The sequence below is a fragment of the Dipodomys merriami genome, unplaced genomic scaffold (genome assembly GCF_024711535.1).
Source record: "Dipodomys merriami isolate MVZ:Mamm:240054 unplaced genomic scaffold, mDipMer1.0.p SCAF_35, whole genome shotgun sequence".
NCBI lineage: Eukaryota > Metazoa > Chordata > Mammalia > Rodentia > Heteromyidae > Dipodomys > Dipodomys merriami.
Genome location: NW_027205048.1, coordinates 9,399,960 through 9,418,517, shown reverse-complemented (window position 1 = coordinate 9,418,517; position 18,558 = coordinate 9,399,960). Strand labels below are relative to the sequence as shown.

General features: G+C 39.0%; 1 protein-coding gene across 3 annotated transcripts in view; it reads left to right on the top strand.

The window, feature by feature from the left end:
* Window positions 1–921: 921 nt before the first annotated feature.
* Window positions 922–18,558, top strand: part of Rab11fip2 (RAB11 family interacting protein 2) — a 39,925-nt gene continuing 22,288 nt past the window's right edge. For 2 of the 3 annotated variants that reach the window (XM_069988112.1, XM_069988113.1), the window contains exons 1-3: window positions 923–1,778; window positions 6,833–7,272; window positions 7,968–8,436. In XM_069988112.1, the coding sequence (XP_069844213.1) occupies window positions 1,429–1,778; window positions 6,833–7,272; window positions 7,968–8,436 (1,259 nt within the window). In that variant the 5' untranslated portion in view covers window positions 923–1,428. Of the gene's footprint in view, window positions 1,779–6,832; window positions 7,273–7,967; window positions 8,437–18,558 lie in introns of all 3 variants that reach the window. The other variant, XR_011365090.1, reaches the window with a different exon arrangement.

Below are 18,558 nucleotides of genomic sequence, written 5' to 3'. Positions count from 1 at the left end.
TCCTCTCCCTTCACCTCCCTAAAGTTGGTGCTTGTTGGTGAGCGCGCAGGGGGTGCTTTGCATGCGGGCCCCCCAGCTATGTCCTACACAGCGACACATTATGTCACAAGGAGGGACATGACTTGACCAAGGTCGCACCGTCCACAGGTGGCAAAGGTAAAGCCAGAAGCCAGGCCTGCCTTCTGCCGCCAGCCCAGCCCCTTCCACGATTCTTTATGAATCTCCGTTTCTTCTGGACTCTAATCTGCTTCCTTCTCTCTTTGTCTGGGCAAAGGCTGTCATGTTTAGCCAGTTGACAGGCTCTCATCTCTTCACAACGGATGGGTGGATACGGGCTGGCTATCAATGAAGAGGGCCTATTCATCCACCCTTGGTGGGACATCAACTCTGGCCCAGGCACTGGGCACCCACGGCAGGCAGAACAAGGGCAGAGTCCCCCTCCTAGAAACCAGGTCTCTTCGTCGTCAGGGCGGTCTGCAGGGTCCCAGCCCTCCCTTCGCGGGCTCTCAGGTCCGCCAGGCCCAGGCAGCGGTCGGGGACCCAGGCAGGTGCTCCGGGCTCCAGCATCCTGCGCCGCGCCCCTGTCGCCAAGGCAACCTGGGAGGCGCTGACCTCTGACCCCGCGGCCCCGCCCGGCCCCGCCCCTCGCGTTGCGGAGAGCAACCTAGAGAAGGCCAACCCGGAAGTGCCGCGGCCGCCGCGCTCCGGGTGCTAGGCGCCGCCGACCGGGCCTGGCCGAGCCCCGAGCCCGCGGAGCCTGCGGCTCTGCAGCCCCAGGCCCTCCCCGCGTCCCGCTGGCGCCCGCGCGGGCGGCCCCGGGACGCCGACCCGCTCCGCGCTCGGTGACCCGCCCCCGCCCGAGGGGAGGAGCCGCGGCGCGCCGAGGGGCGGAGGGCCGGGCCGGGAGAGCGCGGGCGAGGCCGCGGGCCGCCGGCGGTTCGTACTAGCGGGGTCGGAGGAGGAGCCGGGCCGAGCCCGCGGGCCCCGGCGGGGCCGCGGAGGCGTGCGGAGGCGTGCGGAGGCGGCGGGCGGTGCGGCCCGGCCGAGGCAAGGCCGGCGGGAGGCCGGGGTAGGCCGCCGGGCGGGGTGGCCGCCCTCCACCGCGGGCCTCGGGCGGGCGGCCGGGCCTCACCTGTCGCTCGCAGCCCGGGTGTTTGTCGCGGCCGGGTGCGGGGCTCCAAGGCGGGTGCCCGCGGGACGGTGGAGGCGCGGGGCGTGCGCGCGGAGGCCTGGACGGCGCGGCCAGGTGATGTGGGCCCCGGTGCTGCTGCAGAGGAAAGGGACCCCCCCACCCCCACCCCGGAGCCGCCGAGCCCCGGCGCCCCCCGCCCCCAGTCAGCCCGTAGGATGCGGTGATTAGAGCCGCGAGCTCTCCCTGCGGGAGGGGCACCGCCTGCGCCGGGAGCCTCGAGTCCTAGGGCCGGAAAGATGCTGTCCGAGCAAGCCCAAAAGTGGTTCCCAACCCACGTGCAGGTCACAGTGCTCCAAGCCAAAGATCTGAAGCCAAAAGGCAGGAGTGGCACCAATGACACATACACTATAATTCAGCTGGGCAAAGAAAAGTACTCCACGTCTGTAGCCGAGAAAACCCTTGAGCCGGTCTGGAAGGAAGAGGCCTCCTTTGAGCTGCCGGGGCTACTCATGCAGGGGAACCCCGAGAAATACATTCTTTTCCTCATAGTTATGCACAGGTCCCTGGTGGGTTTGGATAAATTCTTAGGTCAGGTGGCCATCAATCTCAATGACATCTTTGAGGACAAACAAAGAAGGAAAACAGAGTAAGTTACGTAATTTATCTTGATTTGGGGGGAGCTTATTTATGGATTTGCTGTTTGGGGGAAACTGTTTATAAACTTGTGACATTGGTCTTGCATTTGAAGTATGACCCAGTTTTAAGCACTCTATTTGCATGACTTTGAAGTAAAAATAGCTGTTGTTTGAATGAATTTTTTACCAAGTGGAATGATTAGTGATTATTATTTTCTCACATCTGTTAATTGAATATTTTGCACTACATTTCAAGGCACTATTACTTCTTTTGTAAGAGACCTGGATCACAGTGTTGATCAACGAAAACTAATATAGGTATAAATTGTGATATTTAAACAGTACAATTTTCCGTGAGCTGGAAAATCAGAAAATTAAATTCACCAACTTAATATTTATATGTGAGTTGAACTCTGGCTGTCAAAGATAAATCGCCAAATTTAAGACTTTTATTTTCAGCATTATAAACCCTGTTGGCTTTTATTTTTGTTCAGCCATTTTTGAGGGTCAGTACATCTTCATAGAGTAGAAAGTTGTAACAAGAAAAAAAGTTTTGGAAGTATATGCAAACATCCTCAGTCTTGAACCCACTGACATGTTCATTTTGCAATTTAGTGGCACTATTGTTTTCTTTAGATAGAGTTTAGTAAAGCTGATGTGTTTTGACCATATTAACTGCTGGAAGAGTGGAGTGATTAAAATATTGCACTGATGTTAATAACTTAGTCACTGGAAACATGGTATTTTTACTATCTATTTTCCAGCTTGTTAATAAAAAACAAAATATGAGCACTAGAATGTTAATTGTCTTCAACTGGAAAAGTTATGTTTTCAGAAATAAACTTGCTCCATCCTTAAACTTAGCATTTTCCTCATCTGAGGGAATGTGAAGGTCACTGGAATTTATGGGAGAAAAATGGGTCCATCTTGTAAGAGGACTTCAGATTTCCAAAATAGCTTTGGTGTTTCCTCCAATCATAGCTATAATTAATTTACCCTTAGAAAAACTTTCTACAATGGTAATTTTAAGTTTATATTTCTTGTATTTTAAAACATCTATCTTCTGTTATTTTCCATATACCTTCCAGCAGACTTTTTAAAACTCCAGGGGTTTTATAAAATTTTGTTTTTTGTTTCTAATCAGGCCTTTCATTACCTAAGATTTGATATACATCAGATAAAAGGACAGAGAAATACCAAGAATGCAAAAGAATGAAAGATACTTAAACTGAGGAGACGAAAATATTTTAAAGGGAGGGATGTTTTTAAAAAGTGCTTATTTATCAATGAATATTATAACTGAACTATCTGATACTTTGAAGTGGCATTTGTTACCCTCCTATGGATTCTTTATCAGATTTAAAATGAATACTTACCAAATAATTTGTTTCAAATGGTCATTTTTAGGTGACTTAATACATACTGTGTAAAGTGTTTTGAGTATAAACTTTAAGCATATAGTAGCTTCAGATTTCTTGCTGTACAGTTTTGGTGAATAATATATCACAGGCATCTAAGGCATCAATTTTTCATGTTTAAGTAGGCCCAATTGTGAACCCAAAGATTCTGAGCATAAAATGGCTTTTAAGTCTTTTCTTACTTTATTATTGTCTTTGCCAGCATGGAGGTTACATTAAATTTGGCCATAAGCACTGCTCTAATATTGTGGTCTCTGTATAAAATTGATTAGAACTTTTTTTGGGGAAATGCTTTGAAATGTTATCAACAAGCCTTGTGGTGTTATTGCATTCAAGTGTTTTTCATATGTTATTAAATACTTCACTTTTTTGTGGATAGATGGGGACCTTATATTTGATGAGGTATCTTTATTGGTAATATTTCTAGATTTTTAATATATTTAATAGCTTCCTTTTCCAGCACAGCTGTACATGTGGCACAGTAAGAGAAAGATTCGAGCCACTAGTGTATTGCAAGCAAGATATTTAATATTCTGCACATTGCTAAACCTTGTCAGCATATTCCCCAGTGCTTTTAAGAAAATGAGTCTGAGTGATGAAGGCTACCAGCTGATTTAGAAGTCCCCTGGAACTTCTGGGTGTGACACTTTCCTTTTTGACATTGAAGATGACAAGTATTTACATCTTGTCTTCCACTTATTCCATAAAAGGCAGCAAAGTATGGTGGTTGAAACTATTAGTTTACTTATTTTTTACCTTGAAAATATTTTTTTTCTTTCAAGGAGATGAGGAAAAGGGCCTGAGCCAGAACCCTGTGAGCGGAAAGAGACTTCTGTATTGCTCCCTTTAATGGATGTCTGGGTTGGTTTTGGCAAGAGATTTAAGGAACTAATATAATGTTTAACAATAGAATGGTAAAATCGTTGATGCTATTATGTAATATCCATTGATTTTTTTTTTTTATAACCTAAGTAGGTGATGCTCGGGTTTTTTTTTTTCAATGCTTGTGAAAAATAATAACTGTCAGAGTCCCCAGATTTAGGAATGACTCACACATGCAAATCTAAGGGCTTTTTGGGGGTCTGCAGTGCACCTGCCTCCTGGCCTTCTGGCCTCTGGCACCCTTTCTGCCATTCTTGCTCCATTTCTGACCACACAGTACCAATTGCTTGGGAATTGTTCCCACATGCATGGTGGTTTCTGAACATGGACCTGTGCCCACTGAAAATTGAACAGAGGCCATGTACAGTTTAGATTCAACACTCCAGAGGTGAAAAGAACCAGCATTAATCCAGTAAGCTCCCAAATGCTGTGTCTTCATTTTATCTTTTTGAAGCCCTGGGAAAACAAATGCTATCTCAGGAATGATGCTTGAAGGTCTCATTAAGACTTCTTTCAGATCAATTTAAAAACAAAGCAGTTAAAGTTACTTGCGATGCCTACTTTTTAAATATGTGTTCACATTCTTTGCAGGTGTTTTTGTTTGTGGTGGGATGACGGAAAAACACTGTTTTTACAGGATGTGAATTCAGATGCATAGTTGCTTTATTATTTAAAGCTTGCCTAATTATTTAGAGTTCCCTAGTTTAAAAAAATTACACAAGACACAGTCACTGAGTTTTAGCTTGGTGGTCTTAAAAATTACAGTTTTAGGAACAGGAACGGAACCAACATTTATTTAGCTAAGAACAAAGTGTTTTGAAGAAAGCTTATACTCAGTAGTACAAAATCTATATTGCCTTCCTCTTTGGCTCTTACATCTCCTGATTAAATCCAGTATCCTGGGAATGTGATGTGTGCAGCCACATGGAGAACCTTAACACATGTGGCTCAGCACATAGGAGGGACGTCTATATTCCTGCAGATGTTAGTCCTGACAGCTAGACTTTTTTCCCCTTATTTTAGCTGACATTAGGAAGTTGTGTCATTCTCTACCTTAGTTTCCTTATCAATGAAATAAGAATGTTAAAATAGGTGATTTTATTTGATCTTATTTCTAAACTTTTGTGAATTTTGTCTATCTTACCCCTTTTCCTTTTGGTGGTGGTGGGATATTTTTTCTTTTCAGATTTGCATCATTTGTTGTGTTCATGGAATTGCATATTTGTTTTTGTTTGCTTCTTTAAGGGACATTAACTGAGGTGTATTCACCTGTTTTTGTATAGCCTGAGATGTTGCAGAGTATTTCTGAGATATCAGAAGTGTTTCTCCTGTTGAACTGGCTTTGTTTTTCCAAAACTGTGAGGTGTAATACCTGTGCTTCATTCTGAGACATTTTGAGAACTCAATTTTGTATTATTGTTAAGGTTCTCTATCTTACACCTTATTACTGTCATTTCTTTTGGCCTCTGATCAGATGTTACTATTTTATATAAGGAGTTTTCTCAATGCAATGGTTCAGATTAAAGTTTTCTATTTTAAACTGCTTTTCACCTGACCATTTCTTGGTTGAATTGTTTCAATTTAGTTAATGAAGAGATTATTTCTCTTGCAAGTTACTTTACTGTAGCTGGTATGTGTGTATATATTTTGTGTCAGTTCTCTGGCCCTCCTGGAATGGCCTGTGAGCCAGTCTTCAACTGTATGTATAGTGAATGCAATCTTCTTTTGGCATATCCTATTGGTACAGATGAGAGACATAATGTTCAATTGGTGTTCTACTGTAGCTAAGAAAATCTTACAGTCTTTTAGAGCTATATTTAAATAATAACATGTCTACAGGAATGGATATCAAGCTTCATTGCTAAGTAATGTGAAAACATAGTAGAAACTTGATTTTGGTGGCTCCTTTTTTTTTTTTTTTTTTCAAATTGGCTGTTTGCCCTGTATACTGTCCACTTGTAACACAAGCAACTGAAGAATTTCTCAGTGATAGAACCAGTGTAAACAAGATGAGAGGGAAAACTTCTTACAGCTCATTTTAAAACAGGCAATAGGATACATTGAAGGGACTGAAAGCCTAAGATTTGAATACATTTATAAAACTAAGTTTTGTTCAGTAATGGTACAGTAGCAATAATAAACGAAGCAAACAGTTTCTAATGAATCATTATAACTTTTTCCCCTTTGGAAACTTTACAAGATGTTTGTCACAGTTTACTCATTTCAAGTATCTTACTCTATTTTATGTGAATCTGAATTATAACATTTGCCATTTTAATGACTAGCTAATCGTAGTAAGGATCTCCAGTGTTAATGAATTTTTACTTTCATATAAGCAAGCAGTATTTTCAAGAAGACTAAGTATTATGAAAATGTGATCATTGTTTGTCATTGTGTAGTACTCAGAAATAGTTTGAATAGTCTCTACCTCTTTGCTTTTTAATGTTAAGCAGCTGGTAGCATTCACCCCATATGGAAACATAGTAGCAATTGTTGATAGAATGTTTTAATGATGAATAATTCTCAAATTACAAAAGCTTATCTCAGAAACCTCATACTGCCAAAGACCTTCACATCACAGAGACAATGAATATGTGTGTGTGTGTGTATATTTGTAGGTTAAATTGAGTGAATGACATTCAGTTATTTGGTTGTCTTGATGTATAGCCCCTTTAAAAAAGTTTTTTAAAAAATTATTTGTACAAAAATTTGCTATCTTCGCTACAGTGTATATTGCAATAGATTTTTTTTTCTTCTCTTTAAAGGTGGTTTAGGTTAGAATCCAAACAAGGAAAAAGAATCAAAAACAGGGGTGAGATAAAGGTCAATATTCAATTTATGAGGAACAATATGACAGCAAGTATGTTTGACTTATCAATGAAGGACAAAACAAGATCTCCCTTTGCAAAATTAAAAGACAAGATGAAAGGTAGAAAAAATGATGGGACATTTTCTGATACATCTTCTGCAATCATTCCAAGTACTCACATGCCTGATTCTAATACCGAATTTTCCAGTGGTGAAATACAGATGAAATCCAAGCCAAAAAAGCCTTTTCTTTTGGGTCCTCAGAGACTCTCTTCTGCACACTCGATGTCTGATTTAACTGCATCCCACACATCTGAGAAACTGAAGCCTGGTGCCATAGGTCAAACACATCTTCTTGGTCGCCAGATAGATTCCTTTGGAGTAGTGCCAGAAAGTGGTAAGTGTCGCCTCCTTTCCACTTGTCCCCTCAACAGCCCGCTCAATGTTTATAGTTTAAAATTTTAAGTTAGACAATAAAAACCTCAGTTTCTTGGTAATATTCGCTACATTTAGTCATCTATCCAGTTTGAGTGCTTACAAAACCTCAAATTGCTAAGGTCATTGAGGGCAAAGTTTGTCTGTTTTGTATTTTTGTATTTATGTTATTAGATGATAATAAAATGAGTCCCAGTCTCCTCTCAAGGTCTGGCTTTTTTACTGCTGCTTCTCCTGTCTCAAAAGGCTACAGCATAAATGAACATTCCATTACATCATAAAGACTTCAGGAGAAAAAAAACTTTTATATTCAGAATTAAGAAAGGAAATTTAATACTAATGATGAAACAAGTCTGAGGACTTGCACCGTTTTCATGCCAACAGCTTGGCTGATTTTGACATTATAGTTTGTTTATGTAATGGTTTCTGAGCTCAGTAAATTACTAATTGTTTCAACAATACACTGATTGTTCTTAGCCTAGATATTTCTGACTGCTATACCTTACCATCAAGGTTGTTTTCCATGATTGCTTTAAAGGTGAATACCTTTAAATAGCTAATTGCTATGAGTCTAAAAGCAGTAGGATACATACAGCGTGTGTTAAATATTGATGTAATGTGTCACTGATTATGTACTAACTATAGAATTGTTTGTAGGAAGTCTCAAGTCACCACACCGAAGAACATTAAGCTTTGATACTTCTAAAATGAACCAGCCTGACAGCATTGTGGATGGAGGTGAATCCTCCTTTGGAAGACAGAATGACCCATTTACAAACGTGACTGCTTCATTACCCCAAAAATTTGCAACACTGCCAAGGAAGAAAAATCCATTTGAAGAAAGCAGTGAATCATGGGACAGCAGCTTAAGTTTATTTTCAAAATCAGTTGAAGTAAGGAAAGAAAATAAAAGAGAGAAAAGGGAGAAAGTGAGCTTATTTGAAAGAGTGACGGGGAAAAAAGATAGCAGAAGAGCTGACAGACTTAACAATGGGGGATCTGATAGTCCTTGTGACTTAAAATCGCCCAGTGCATTTACTGAAAACCGGCAGGACTATTTTGATTATGAGTCAACTAATCCGTTTACAACAAAATTCAGGGCTTCAAATATAATGCCATCTTCAAGGTAAGATTCATAATAGGGAAGTTGTGCTGTTTGGGAAAACCTTGTACTTGACAGTATTAACTATGCAGTTTAAATACATGAATATTTTAAATTCCTTTTATTTTTCTTGAAAAATAAAACCAAGCAGTGTTACGCACATCCTTGGAATTAAATTTTTTAATCTTGGAAGGATAGAAGATTCTTACTCTGTCCTAGTCTACTCCCATTTATGCTAGCCAGAGACTCCCTACAACTTTGGGCGGACACAGCATGGCTTTTGCTGGCAATGGGTGAGAGTAAGTCATGGGTGTTAATTGAAACCAGAAATGTGTTTCTAGATATTTCTAGGGATTAATTCCTGGGCTGTTTAGAGATTTAGTAGACCAATAGGAGCCCATGGGCTGGCTATTCTTTAACAAACACTAACTTCTTAAGTACTAATGGTTTCATAATAGATGTTAATTGTCCTTTTTAAATGACTGATTAGAAACAGTTTTAACTTGAGTATGCTTATTGGAATTCACTAACGATTTTGGGTACAATAAATATACTGATCTTCACGATAATATAGTCATAGAAACATGATAAAGGTTATGTTCTTAAGTTAGGTATATACGGTACTTAATTCTAAGTAAAAGTTGAAACTATACACATTTAAGTGCGATGACAGATTTTATAGAAGTGAATGGTGGAAAAGAGCTGATTTTAAAAAGTCTTAAGCAAGGTGCTGGTGGTTTACGTCTGTCATGCTAGCTACTCAGGAGGTTGAGAACTGAGGATTGTAGTTCCAAGCCAGCCTGGGCAGGAAAATTTGTGAGACTCCCATCTCCAGAATAACAAGCAGTTAGAGGTGTGGTTGAGGTGGTAGAGCCTACTGCATAAGCAAGTCAAGCTAGTGTGAGACCCTGAGTTAAAACCTGGGTACAATCCAAGTAAAAAGGAATTCTTAAGCAAAAAATTAAGATGAATTTAATGAAGTCTTAAGTAATTATAGTAGAAGAGCATGGTTGAATGTTTGCCATATAATGGACAGTTTTCTTCCAGTCAGTAAAGTATAGATACAGACCTGTATAAGAATCTAGACTTGACAGTGCTTTGACCTCTGTAAAGGTCAGAATGTTTATCTCTGTAACAAACAAAATAGTATTTAGTCTATAGGATTCAGTGAGGATAAATAGTACATGAAGTACATATTACAAAACCTATCCCCAGATAGAGAATCTGTAAAAGCTAACTGTTGTAAGTTGAAAATCTTTTCACCCAAAAATCTGGAATCTGAAATGTTTTCCTATAAGAAGTACTGGCTAAAGTATTAGTATTTCAGCCATGTGCCAGTGGCTTATGTCTGTAATCCTAGCTACTTGGATAGCTGAGATCTGAAGATTGCGGTTCAAAGCTCACCCTGGCAGAAAAGTCCATGCAATTCTTATCTCCAGTAAATTTCCAAAACCAGAAGTGGAGCTGTGGTTCAAGTGGTAGAGCATCAGCGTGAGTAAAGAAGCTAAGGGACAGACCCTGAGTTCAAGCCCTATCACTGGCACTCAGCGTAAAAAGCTTATGCAACTATTCCAAAATCTAGAAAATCCACATGTGAGGCCTTTACATCGCAAGCATTTTGAGTATGGGATACTTGACCTGGGTTATGTTTTATGTGTTGTCATATCATTTTATGAGCAGAAAATGTAGTGTTAGCAGCCAATCTTTTAGGATTTGTTCATCCATCTCTTATATATCTCCTATGATGTGTTCAAAAGAATTCATTTAAAATTTTTGAAAGGAAGTGTACAATTCTTTAATCAATAAATGTGTATTTGCCACTACTTTAGAAAGAAGCATTCAGAACTATACAGAAAAGAAATAAGTTGTATCATATGGTATCTATTTTATAGAAGAGCTCATAAGTTTTGATACTCTGTTCTAAAATATATTGGTATTTCACAGAGTGTACTTCACATATTTTGTTAAATCCTAAATTATGGGAATAAATAGAAACACATTGCCTACTTTTGTCCTTTACTAAACTTCCTTTGCAGATTGTTGAAAACAAATATCTAAGATAACTCAGAGATTATGTAATTTAGGTAATTTCAAAGTCAACAAAAAAGCAAGAAAAGGAGAAATAGTAGGAAAAAAGTTTTAAAACTGTATCAGTGTGTATATAAAAAAATAAGTGCCCTCAAATCTTTGAATGCCCTCTACTTGAGCTGCATATGTGGCCTGCCCTGGGTTTTAAAAGTGCATATGGCCATTGGTAGATTCAGTCTTTGTCTAGCGTTACTTCAGTACTAATGCCATTTCTATCAAAATTAGAGTGGTTTCTTGATAGATGTACAACGTTATTGCAAATGTGTAAAAATAATTTTGTTTTTAATGTTAAGACTTTCTTTTATTCATATTTATGAGGTGCCAGATATGAGGACAGAACTTGTAAATTCCTGGGAAGTTACTCTTTTTATGTCATAAGCCATTTTTGTTGCAAATATAAAACATCTGCAGTGAAGTTATTCTAATTAATAGTGTAAAAAGACAGAATTGAATACAACTAGGCACATAGAAAAGTACTGCCCAGTTTCAGCATGCAGATTTGTCTGGGTGGGATTTGGGAGGATATTGTCAAGATAAGTGTTGTCTTTATGTACAGGGTCTCTTCTATCTTGTTTATCCTCCCTGTATCTTTGCCAGTTATGTGGGGCATTTTGTATTTTCTCACATTAGCCTCCAAACCAGATACACTTTTGAAGCTATGAACTCAACATTACTCAGACATATGTTGTAAATTATTTTTCCATTAGTGCTAAATAGACGTGCTTACTGAGTCTCCTGGACTCTTGGTGACCAGTGTTTGTGAAAATACTGAGCAAGATGTTGAGGGTAAAATAAGTCACTATGGAACTGAAATTTGTTTTGGTGAATGAACTGGCTCACCTTGATCGCAGGGACACAGCAGCTCTGTTAACTCTTAAGTGCGTGATCTGTGATGAAAACTAGAACTTTCTCTCTTTATGTTCCGAACTTTACGCATTTTAAATGTTCTAAAGCTCTTTTTCCCCCTCTTAGAAGTTGGGTTTTTATTTTTCATGTGTGTAAAATTAATCTAAAGAAATCATGTTGGAAATCAGAAAATCTGCTTTATGTTGCTTCTGTTTTTGGAATAGTTCCGAGAATGTTTTGCAAAACTGATAGAGGAAATTAGGCTTTACGTTGGGTTCCTTCTACAAAGTGTGCTGCTCTTTGAAACACTTCCCAGAATTATTAATTCACAGTGTCCTTTCTCTTAACTTACTCTTGTTTCTTGGAAGCCTTTCCTACTCTAAGGATGAGGAAGTAGTTTCCTGAGCTGTGGTGTTTTCTTCTGAGCATCCCGTTGAAAACTATTAGGTTAAGTCACTGAACATTTAAAAGCTGGGATTTAATTGTGGTAGAGCGTTTGTTCCTCATATACAAGGTCCTGGGTTTCTGAGAAAAACAGAAGTTTTAAAAGAATTAAAAATTTAAACTTAATAATGTAAGTAGCACCTAACTGAAGTCTGTAAAAGCAAGATATTTAGAGTTGGTTATCCAATGTAGTTAACCCCAGATATCAGGGATGTATCACAGTCAAAGTCTTATCATTTCACATAGTGTTTCACAAAGCAGTTCATGGAAATGGGAATGGAAAGAGTGGCTGCTATGCTTTGTGGGGGAGGTGGAGTGGGAGGGTCTCTTAGGAACCAGGCTTCCTTCTTGTGATAAAGGCCCCTGCTTATGCACTGCAGCCCTGGAGATGGTGAAGACTGCAGGTGGGACTTTGTATAGGCTTGGCAGTGGTGTGCAATACTTCTTTACATGTCCTAATGTCCATAGCTCAGTTAAGTTCCAACCACACCTGCAACCAGTTCAGAAGTAAGGTTTAGTAGCATGCCAGAGGAAGCAGAATTGGGTTTAGAGCACAGTGTGTGTGTGTGCTGTAGACACCAGCTAAGCTGTCTGCTAAGTCAGTGGTTTGGCATCTGCAGATCCCCTCTGTACAAGCACATGAAGTATAGGTGGAGTTCTTGTAATTTTGAGGAAAATGACAGTTTATTACTAGAATTGAGTTTGTATTTAAAAATTGCTACTATTGCTTTTTTTTGGGGGGGGGAGGGTTGGTCGTGGGGCTTGAACTCTGGGCTTGGGCGCTGCTGTCCCTGCACTCTTCAGCTCAAGGCGAACGCTCTACTGCTTGAGCCATAGCGCCACTTCCAGTTTTCTATTGGTTTATTGAAGATGAGTCCCTCAGATTTTCCTTCCCGGGCTGGCTTTGAACCACGATCCTCAGATCTCAGCCTCCTGAGTAGCTAGGATGACAGATGTGAGCTACCTATGCCAGGCTTCTATTCTTGCTTTTGATTGAGAAAGATCATAGACTTAGCATCACCAGCCTCAATTTTTATCTTCATCATTTGTTAACCTGTGTAGGGCCTTGGTTATTATATTTTTCCCTCAACTTGGAAAGCATAGTTTTTTTTTAATTAACAAAATATTTTTCTCTAGAAAAAGTTTTTTTAAAGAATCTTTTAACTCCCATTTCCTATGTGAGGAGCATAAAATGTTCCTCTTTTACATTTCTCCTTACTTTATCTTGTTATGATAAAATAAATCTTAACTAAAAGTTAAAAAAAGAATTCTTTTGTAAGTTTAGAAAGCATTGGTTTTAACAAACTCGGCCTGCGTTCTCTAGCAGGGGTTCTACTGCTGAACCACATCTCTAGCCAGTTTTTGCACTTGTTATTTTTGAGATAGGGTCTCTTCCTGTCCAGGAATGCTCTTGGACCATAATCTTCCTAATTTTTTTTACTTTCCACCATCTCTGGGATGACAGGTATGTAACCACCATGCCCAACAGATGATTATTTTCTAAAAACAAATATATGGGGTGTTTGTTATACCACTTTAAGTGCTTAACAAGTTATAAATAAGTTGAAAATTGGAAATGGGAATGTTAGGTGTGTTCACCAAGTCAATTTTGTTATTTTTGCTTTCAAGATAAGGTCTTAACTACATCCTTGTAGCTCAGGATGACATAGAACTTATTATGTAGTCCAGGCTGTACTGAACTCAATGTGCTTTGGCCTCAACCTCCAAAGTGCTGGGATTACAGACATGTACCACCTGCCTGGCTGTTTTGCTTTGAAAACAATGAACACCCTGGGGATATAGTATCTGTATAGCCCAGGGTAGACTCCATTTGGATCCTTCTGCCTCAGCCTCATCAGTGCTAGGATTATAAGTATTAGCAGGCATGTGTCACCACCACATTCTTATTCTTTGGCCTTTTCTAGAGATGTCATGTCACTTCCACCACTAGCTGAATTGAGAGGGTCTTTGAGAAGGGCAGAGCTATAAGATAGGAGCATCCTGAGTCCCTGAATGCACAGGAAGAGCACTGGACTGGGAACAAACAGGTGGACCTTGTGTGCAGCAGAAATGCTCAAACACTAAGTTCCTGAGGGTTTTGCATGTATTCATTATAGCACTTACTGATATTTATCCTACTAAGCAGGTTGCATGAGTCACGGTAGTTCCTGCTCTATTTTTAAAAGCCTAGGTAAAAAAATGTCAAAGAACACCAAATCTAGACGCTTCTTCCTTAATTTTAGGACTTGACAGTTTTAGGTTTCGCTACCTATTTCTTTCACCTTTACTTTTGCTGTTCTCACCACTGTCCTGAGTTAAGTTGATTTCCTTAGTGTACCAGTCTGTTCCTAAGGACCTTATACGCTGTGCCATTTCCCTCCTTGGGCTCATTGAGGGATACGCTCTTAACTTGATTCAGTGTCATGAGTCTGTCTATCTGATGCTAAAACCTGCAATACTTCCTTAGTATTAACTCAGTATTTCTTTTCTTTGGATTTCTGCTGATAGAGAAAATGTACAAGTTACATGGTGTGTGTTGTGTCTGTTTCACGTAGCCATTCCTCTGAGCAGCATTCATTTTGTGACGGTTGTGCCGAGTTTTTATCCTCAGGGCACTTAGCCTAGATCAGTACATCTCTTAGTGCATTATGAGTTCCTGGGGAGTTTTAAAACTAGTTTGTTGGACCTCACCTCACATGAATTAGGATCTTTGGAGAGTAGGCCTTGAAAGGAAAATCACCATTTAAAAAACTCTCCACTGGTGGGTGCGCAGTAAGGCTGGAAACTTGCTGATCTAACTACATCACCTATTTTCTAAGCCCCAGTAGGTTCTTATTGATGATGAAATCAGGAGTTTTCCTGTTAAGCTCTATATGAACAGGCAATTTAGTCTTCAATTAGCTTTTCTTACAGGACCAGGCCTTACATGAGATAGAGGACACACAGTAGGGAAGACAGCTTGGCAGAAGTAGATACAAAAAGGAGAAAGAGGTTGAATTTGGCTGAATAGACAAGACATACCTTGTTGTGAGCACTGAAGAGAAGTAGAAATGTCTGACTGTTTATTATTTATGATATCTGGGGATGTTAGGATTCAGGTAAAAACCTGTTTATTAGTAGTGAAGCATGACACTGAAAAACATTTTTAAAGCCATTTACTCTGGCACATACCTGTAATCCCAGCTACTCAGGAAATGGACGCTAATAGGGAAAAACTTGGTAAGACTGCATCTCAAAATCAAAGTAAAAATAAAATTTAGATTGCCATCAAGGTAAGAGAATTCTCATTAACATAAGGAGAAATTTTCTGTATGTCTTATTCTGAAAAGTTTGAAATGTCAGTAATAAGAGTTTTGTGAAATGAGCTAATGTAGTTAGAGGATTAATCGGTCAAAGAACAAGTATTATTGGGAGATGATACTTTTTACCAGGGAACTTTGGGGACCAGTCTTAGTGGCTTGTGCTGAGAGCATACTCCTCTCCATTACTTTGTGCTTCTTTGCAATTATGAACACTGGGATGGGACATTTTACTTCTAGGGTGGCTTAGTGGTGTTTTTCCTAATGTTGTTCCTGGAATTATTGATTTCATCAGATCCCATACAAGTGCCTGCTGGCCTTATTAAGTTGGTGAAGTTAGGCCAAATGTATGTGTATGCATTTAATTTAGGACAGGACAGAAAGAGTGTCTTAAGATGAAGACCTTGTAGTCATCGCTAATAGTTTATATAATTTTACATAGCTTTCTAGAACAAGTCGACCCCCCTCTTATCCTCCTTCCCATTTTTATTTTCCTCCATAACCGATTATGTGCTATTATTGTGCAATACATGCTACAAAAATAGGTTATCCAGAATGTGTATAAGTGTATTTCTAATTTCCAAAGATCCAATTTCACCCTATACTTACTAGCATGCTAGCCATTTTTAGGAAGTTGTATAACATGTCCAGGAAAATGGACTTCTTAGTGTAAGGTTATATTTTGATTTGGCAAAGCATAGTAAACAAATGATTCACAAAGAAAACTTCAATTCATAATTCTCAAATTTTGATTTTTAAAATGTCCCTTATAAACTTTTTTTTGTGAATTAATGCTCAACCTTTGCTGTTGTCAACCTTTCCATGAACATGGTTTATTTTAATAGCAGTATTTACTTTCTGTCCATGTTTGTTTTAAGATAATTTGCCTGTTATTCATGGTGGGCCAGAAGTCTTTTCAGCCTCATTTAGGAACTGAAGCACAAACTTTTGAGCTGATTTCTAGAGCCTTTAATCCATCAGTGCACAGGGGTTTCAGAATGTTCCCATGTAACAGTGACTGGGTACATGAAACGTGTGATGTGATTAGTTCCCGTAACACCAACTGCAACTTCTGAGTTCTGCTCCCCAGAGTCTCCTGGAAACTTTTTTACCCGTTGTCATCCTAATACTCATTATATAGATCTCATTAATTGGGGCATTTCCCAATGGGTTAATTTGCAGATACCAACCATGCTATCCTTTTCCTAACACACTAAACGCAAATTGATATTTTTAGACCTGGAAATTGAAAACATCGCATGCGCACGTGCACTCACACACACAAACACTCATGCTTGTAACAAAAAAGACGAAATTCGCTGTTTTTTTTTTTTTTCCCTGAGCCTAGAGATTGAGATTCAGAGAAATTATGTGAGATAGAAGAAAACAAGTCAAAAACCCACAAAAACTACTGTAGGCTAATAAACTGATGTGAAAATTTCTCAATTTACAGCACTTGACAGGTGCTAAAAGAAAAGCATCTTTAATTTTAATGTGTTGTTAGGACCTCTTTAGAGAGACTGTACAAGTTATTAACAAGGTCCTCTGAGACAGGAGACGGGTAATTAACAAGACCTATGGAGATATAGTTTAGGTAATTAACGAGCTCTTAGGCACTGGACACTGGATAACACATAGCAAGTCCAATAGTTAAAGAGGATAGATTGTTATGATACGAGCAGATAGGAGATAGAGTGCGTAAGTCCACTGGAGGTTTCTGATAGAAAGTATTAAGATTATATTCCAGTGACCCCAGTGTGCCAATTTTTATAAATCATTATGCATGCTTTTTTGGTTTAAGGCTTAAGGTATAGTTTGAGGGAGCTATTTCTTTGTAAAACTAAGGAGCAAGTGTGCTTATTAATGAAGATTAACAATCTTTGTTAATTGCCATTAATGAGCTATTTTGAGGAAAATACATTGAAAACACAAATTGATTCCCAAATTGTTTAAGACACTTACTGTTCAATGTGGCTGGTTAGCTAAAATTGCCTATTCTAGATGAACCAGGCCTGAGAACAGCTCTCCCTGATCCAGTTGGGTGTGAACCTGAAGGCTGGTTCCTTTAGTCAGGAGCCAATGGTTTATTCAGATCTTGAGAGTTGATACTCCCATTTGAAAATACTAGGTCTAGTTATTTCTTGGTAGTTTTGATATGGCTTTAATTTTGGTTCAGTAGGTTCCCACATTCAGGAAGGATGTTAAAACTCTACAGGTCAGGAGTAAATGTTATTCTCTAAAGGTCAAGAAGGCCCCTGGGAGTCTTACTCCTCTAGTGTCTCAGGATGATTTTTTTTCTCAATTTCAACTCTGACAAATGATATTTCATTTTTAAAAATATATGCAAAGGAATCAGATTACTAAGATTAATCATTTTATTTGAGCTAATAGAAAAAGGTGTATAAATAATAGAGAGCACTGACAAATTGGATTGTGCTCTGATTAATATCTTAGCCAGGCCCTCAGCCAACATGGTGGGGGAGGATCAGGACTTAGGCAAGGAAACTTGTGTGGAAGTTATTGCGATTGTTAAGGTGAGTTGCTAGCTGTCATTTGGCAGTGATTTGAGAGCTATTTCTTGGCTGAAATAGGTAGACCTTGCCCACTATTCTGTTTTGAGGTGAGTGGAAAGATGGAGGAGGAGAAACAACTTAGAATATTCTAATGATACATCTTAAATTTGGTGAAATATGTTGCCTTAAAAATACTGTATTTAGTACAATGTCAGACTATTGTATTTGAATCAGATTTGAAATTTCAGTATTGATGGAGAGGTTTGGATTTTTTAATTTTGTTTTCCTTTATGAGGTACTGTTTATTTTAGATTGTTTTTAGAAAATTGGAATGATGTGTTTTGATTTGAGACTAGCATATTAGTGTGAAAACGATATAGTACTTGAAAGTTTATTTTTCAACACTAATGAACTTTGGCTTCTTTGAATACAAGAATGCACAATTCAGTAACTGCTTATGAGCTTGTGCATTTAAGGTGTCTTCCTCTTAGCATTGTAATTACCTCACATGTTTCTCGTCAGTAAGGTGAGCCTTCTAACCTTGCCCCTCTTGAACTCTTTCAGTTTCTCACTTTACTGTATTTTTTGGGTTTTGGCTTCCCTAGGCCTCATGAAGTTCCCAAGCTTAGAACATTGCTAGTTGGGCCACTGACCAGATCACCTGTGAGCATTTGTCTTTCATCTTAATAAAGCATTATGCTTTGAGGTACAGGTAGTGTTTCTGTCTATGTAGTTTATGGCCATAGTTAGTTACCTTGTAGCCAGGGTGTGTAAAATAGCTTATAGATACATAAAGTAGTTAATTCAATAATGAAACAATTTTCCTTACATGCATTTAATTAATCTCTCAAGAATATTAGGATCCAGACATTTAGTATTTGTGTTCTTGAACCGTAAGGATGAATTATTTCTCTTTGATTTGTTGTAGTGACTGTAATGTTACTGTACAATTATAA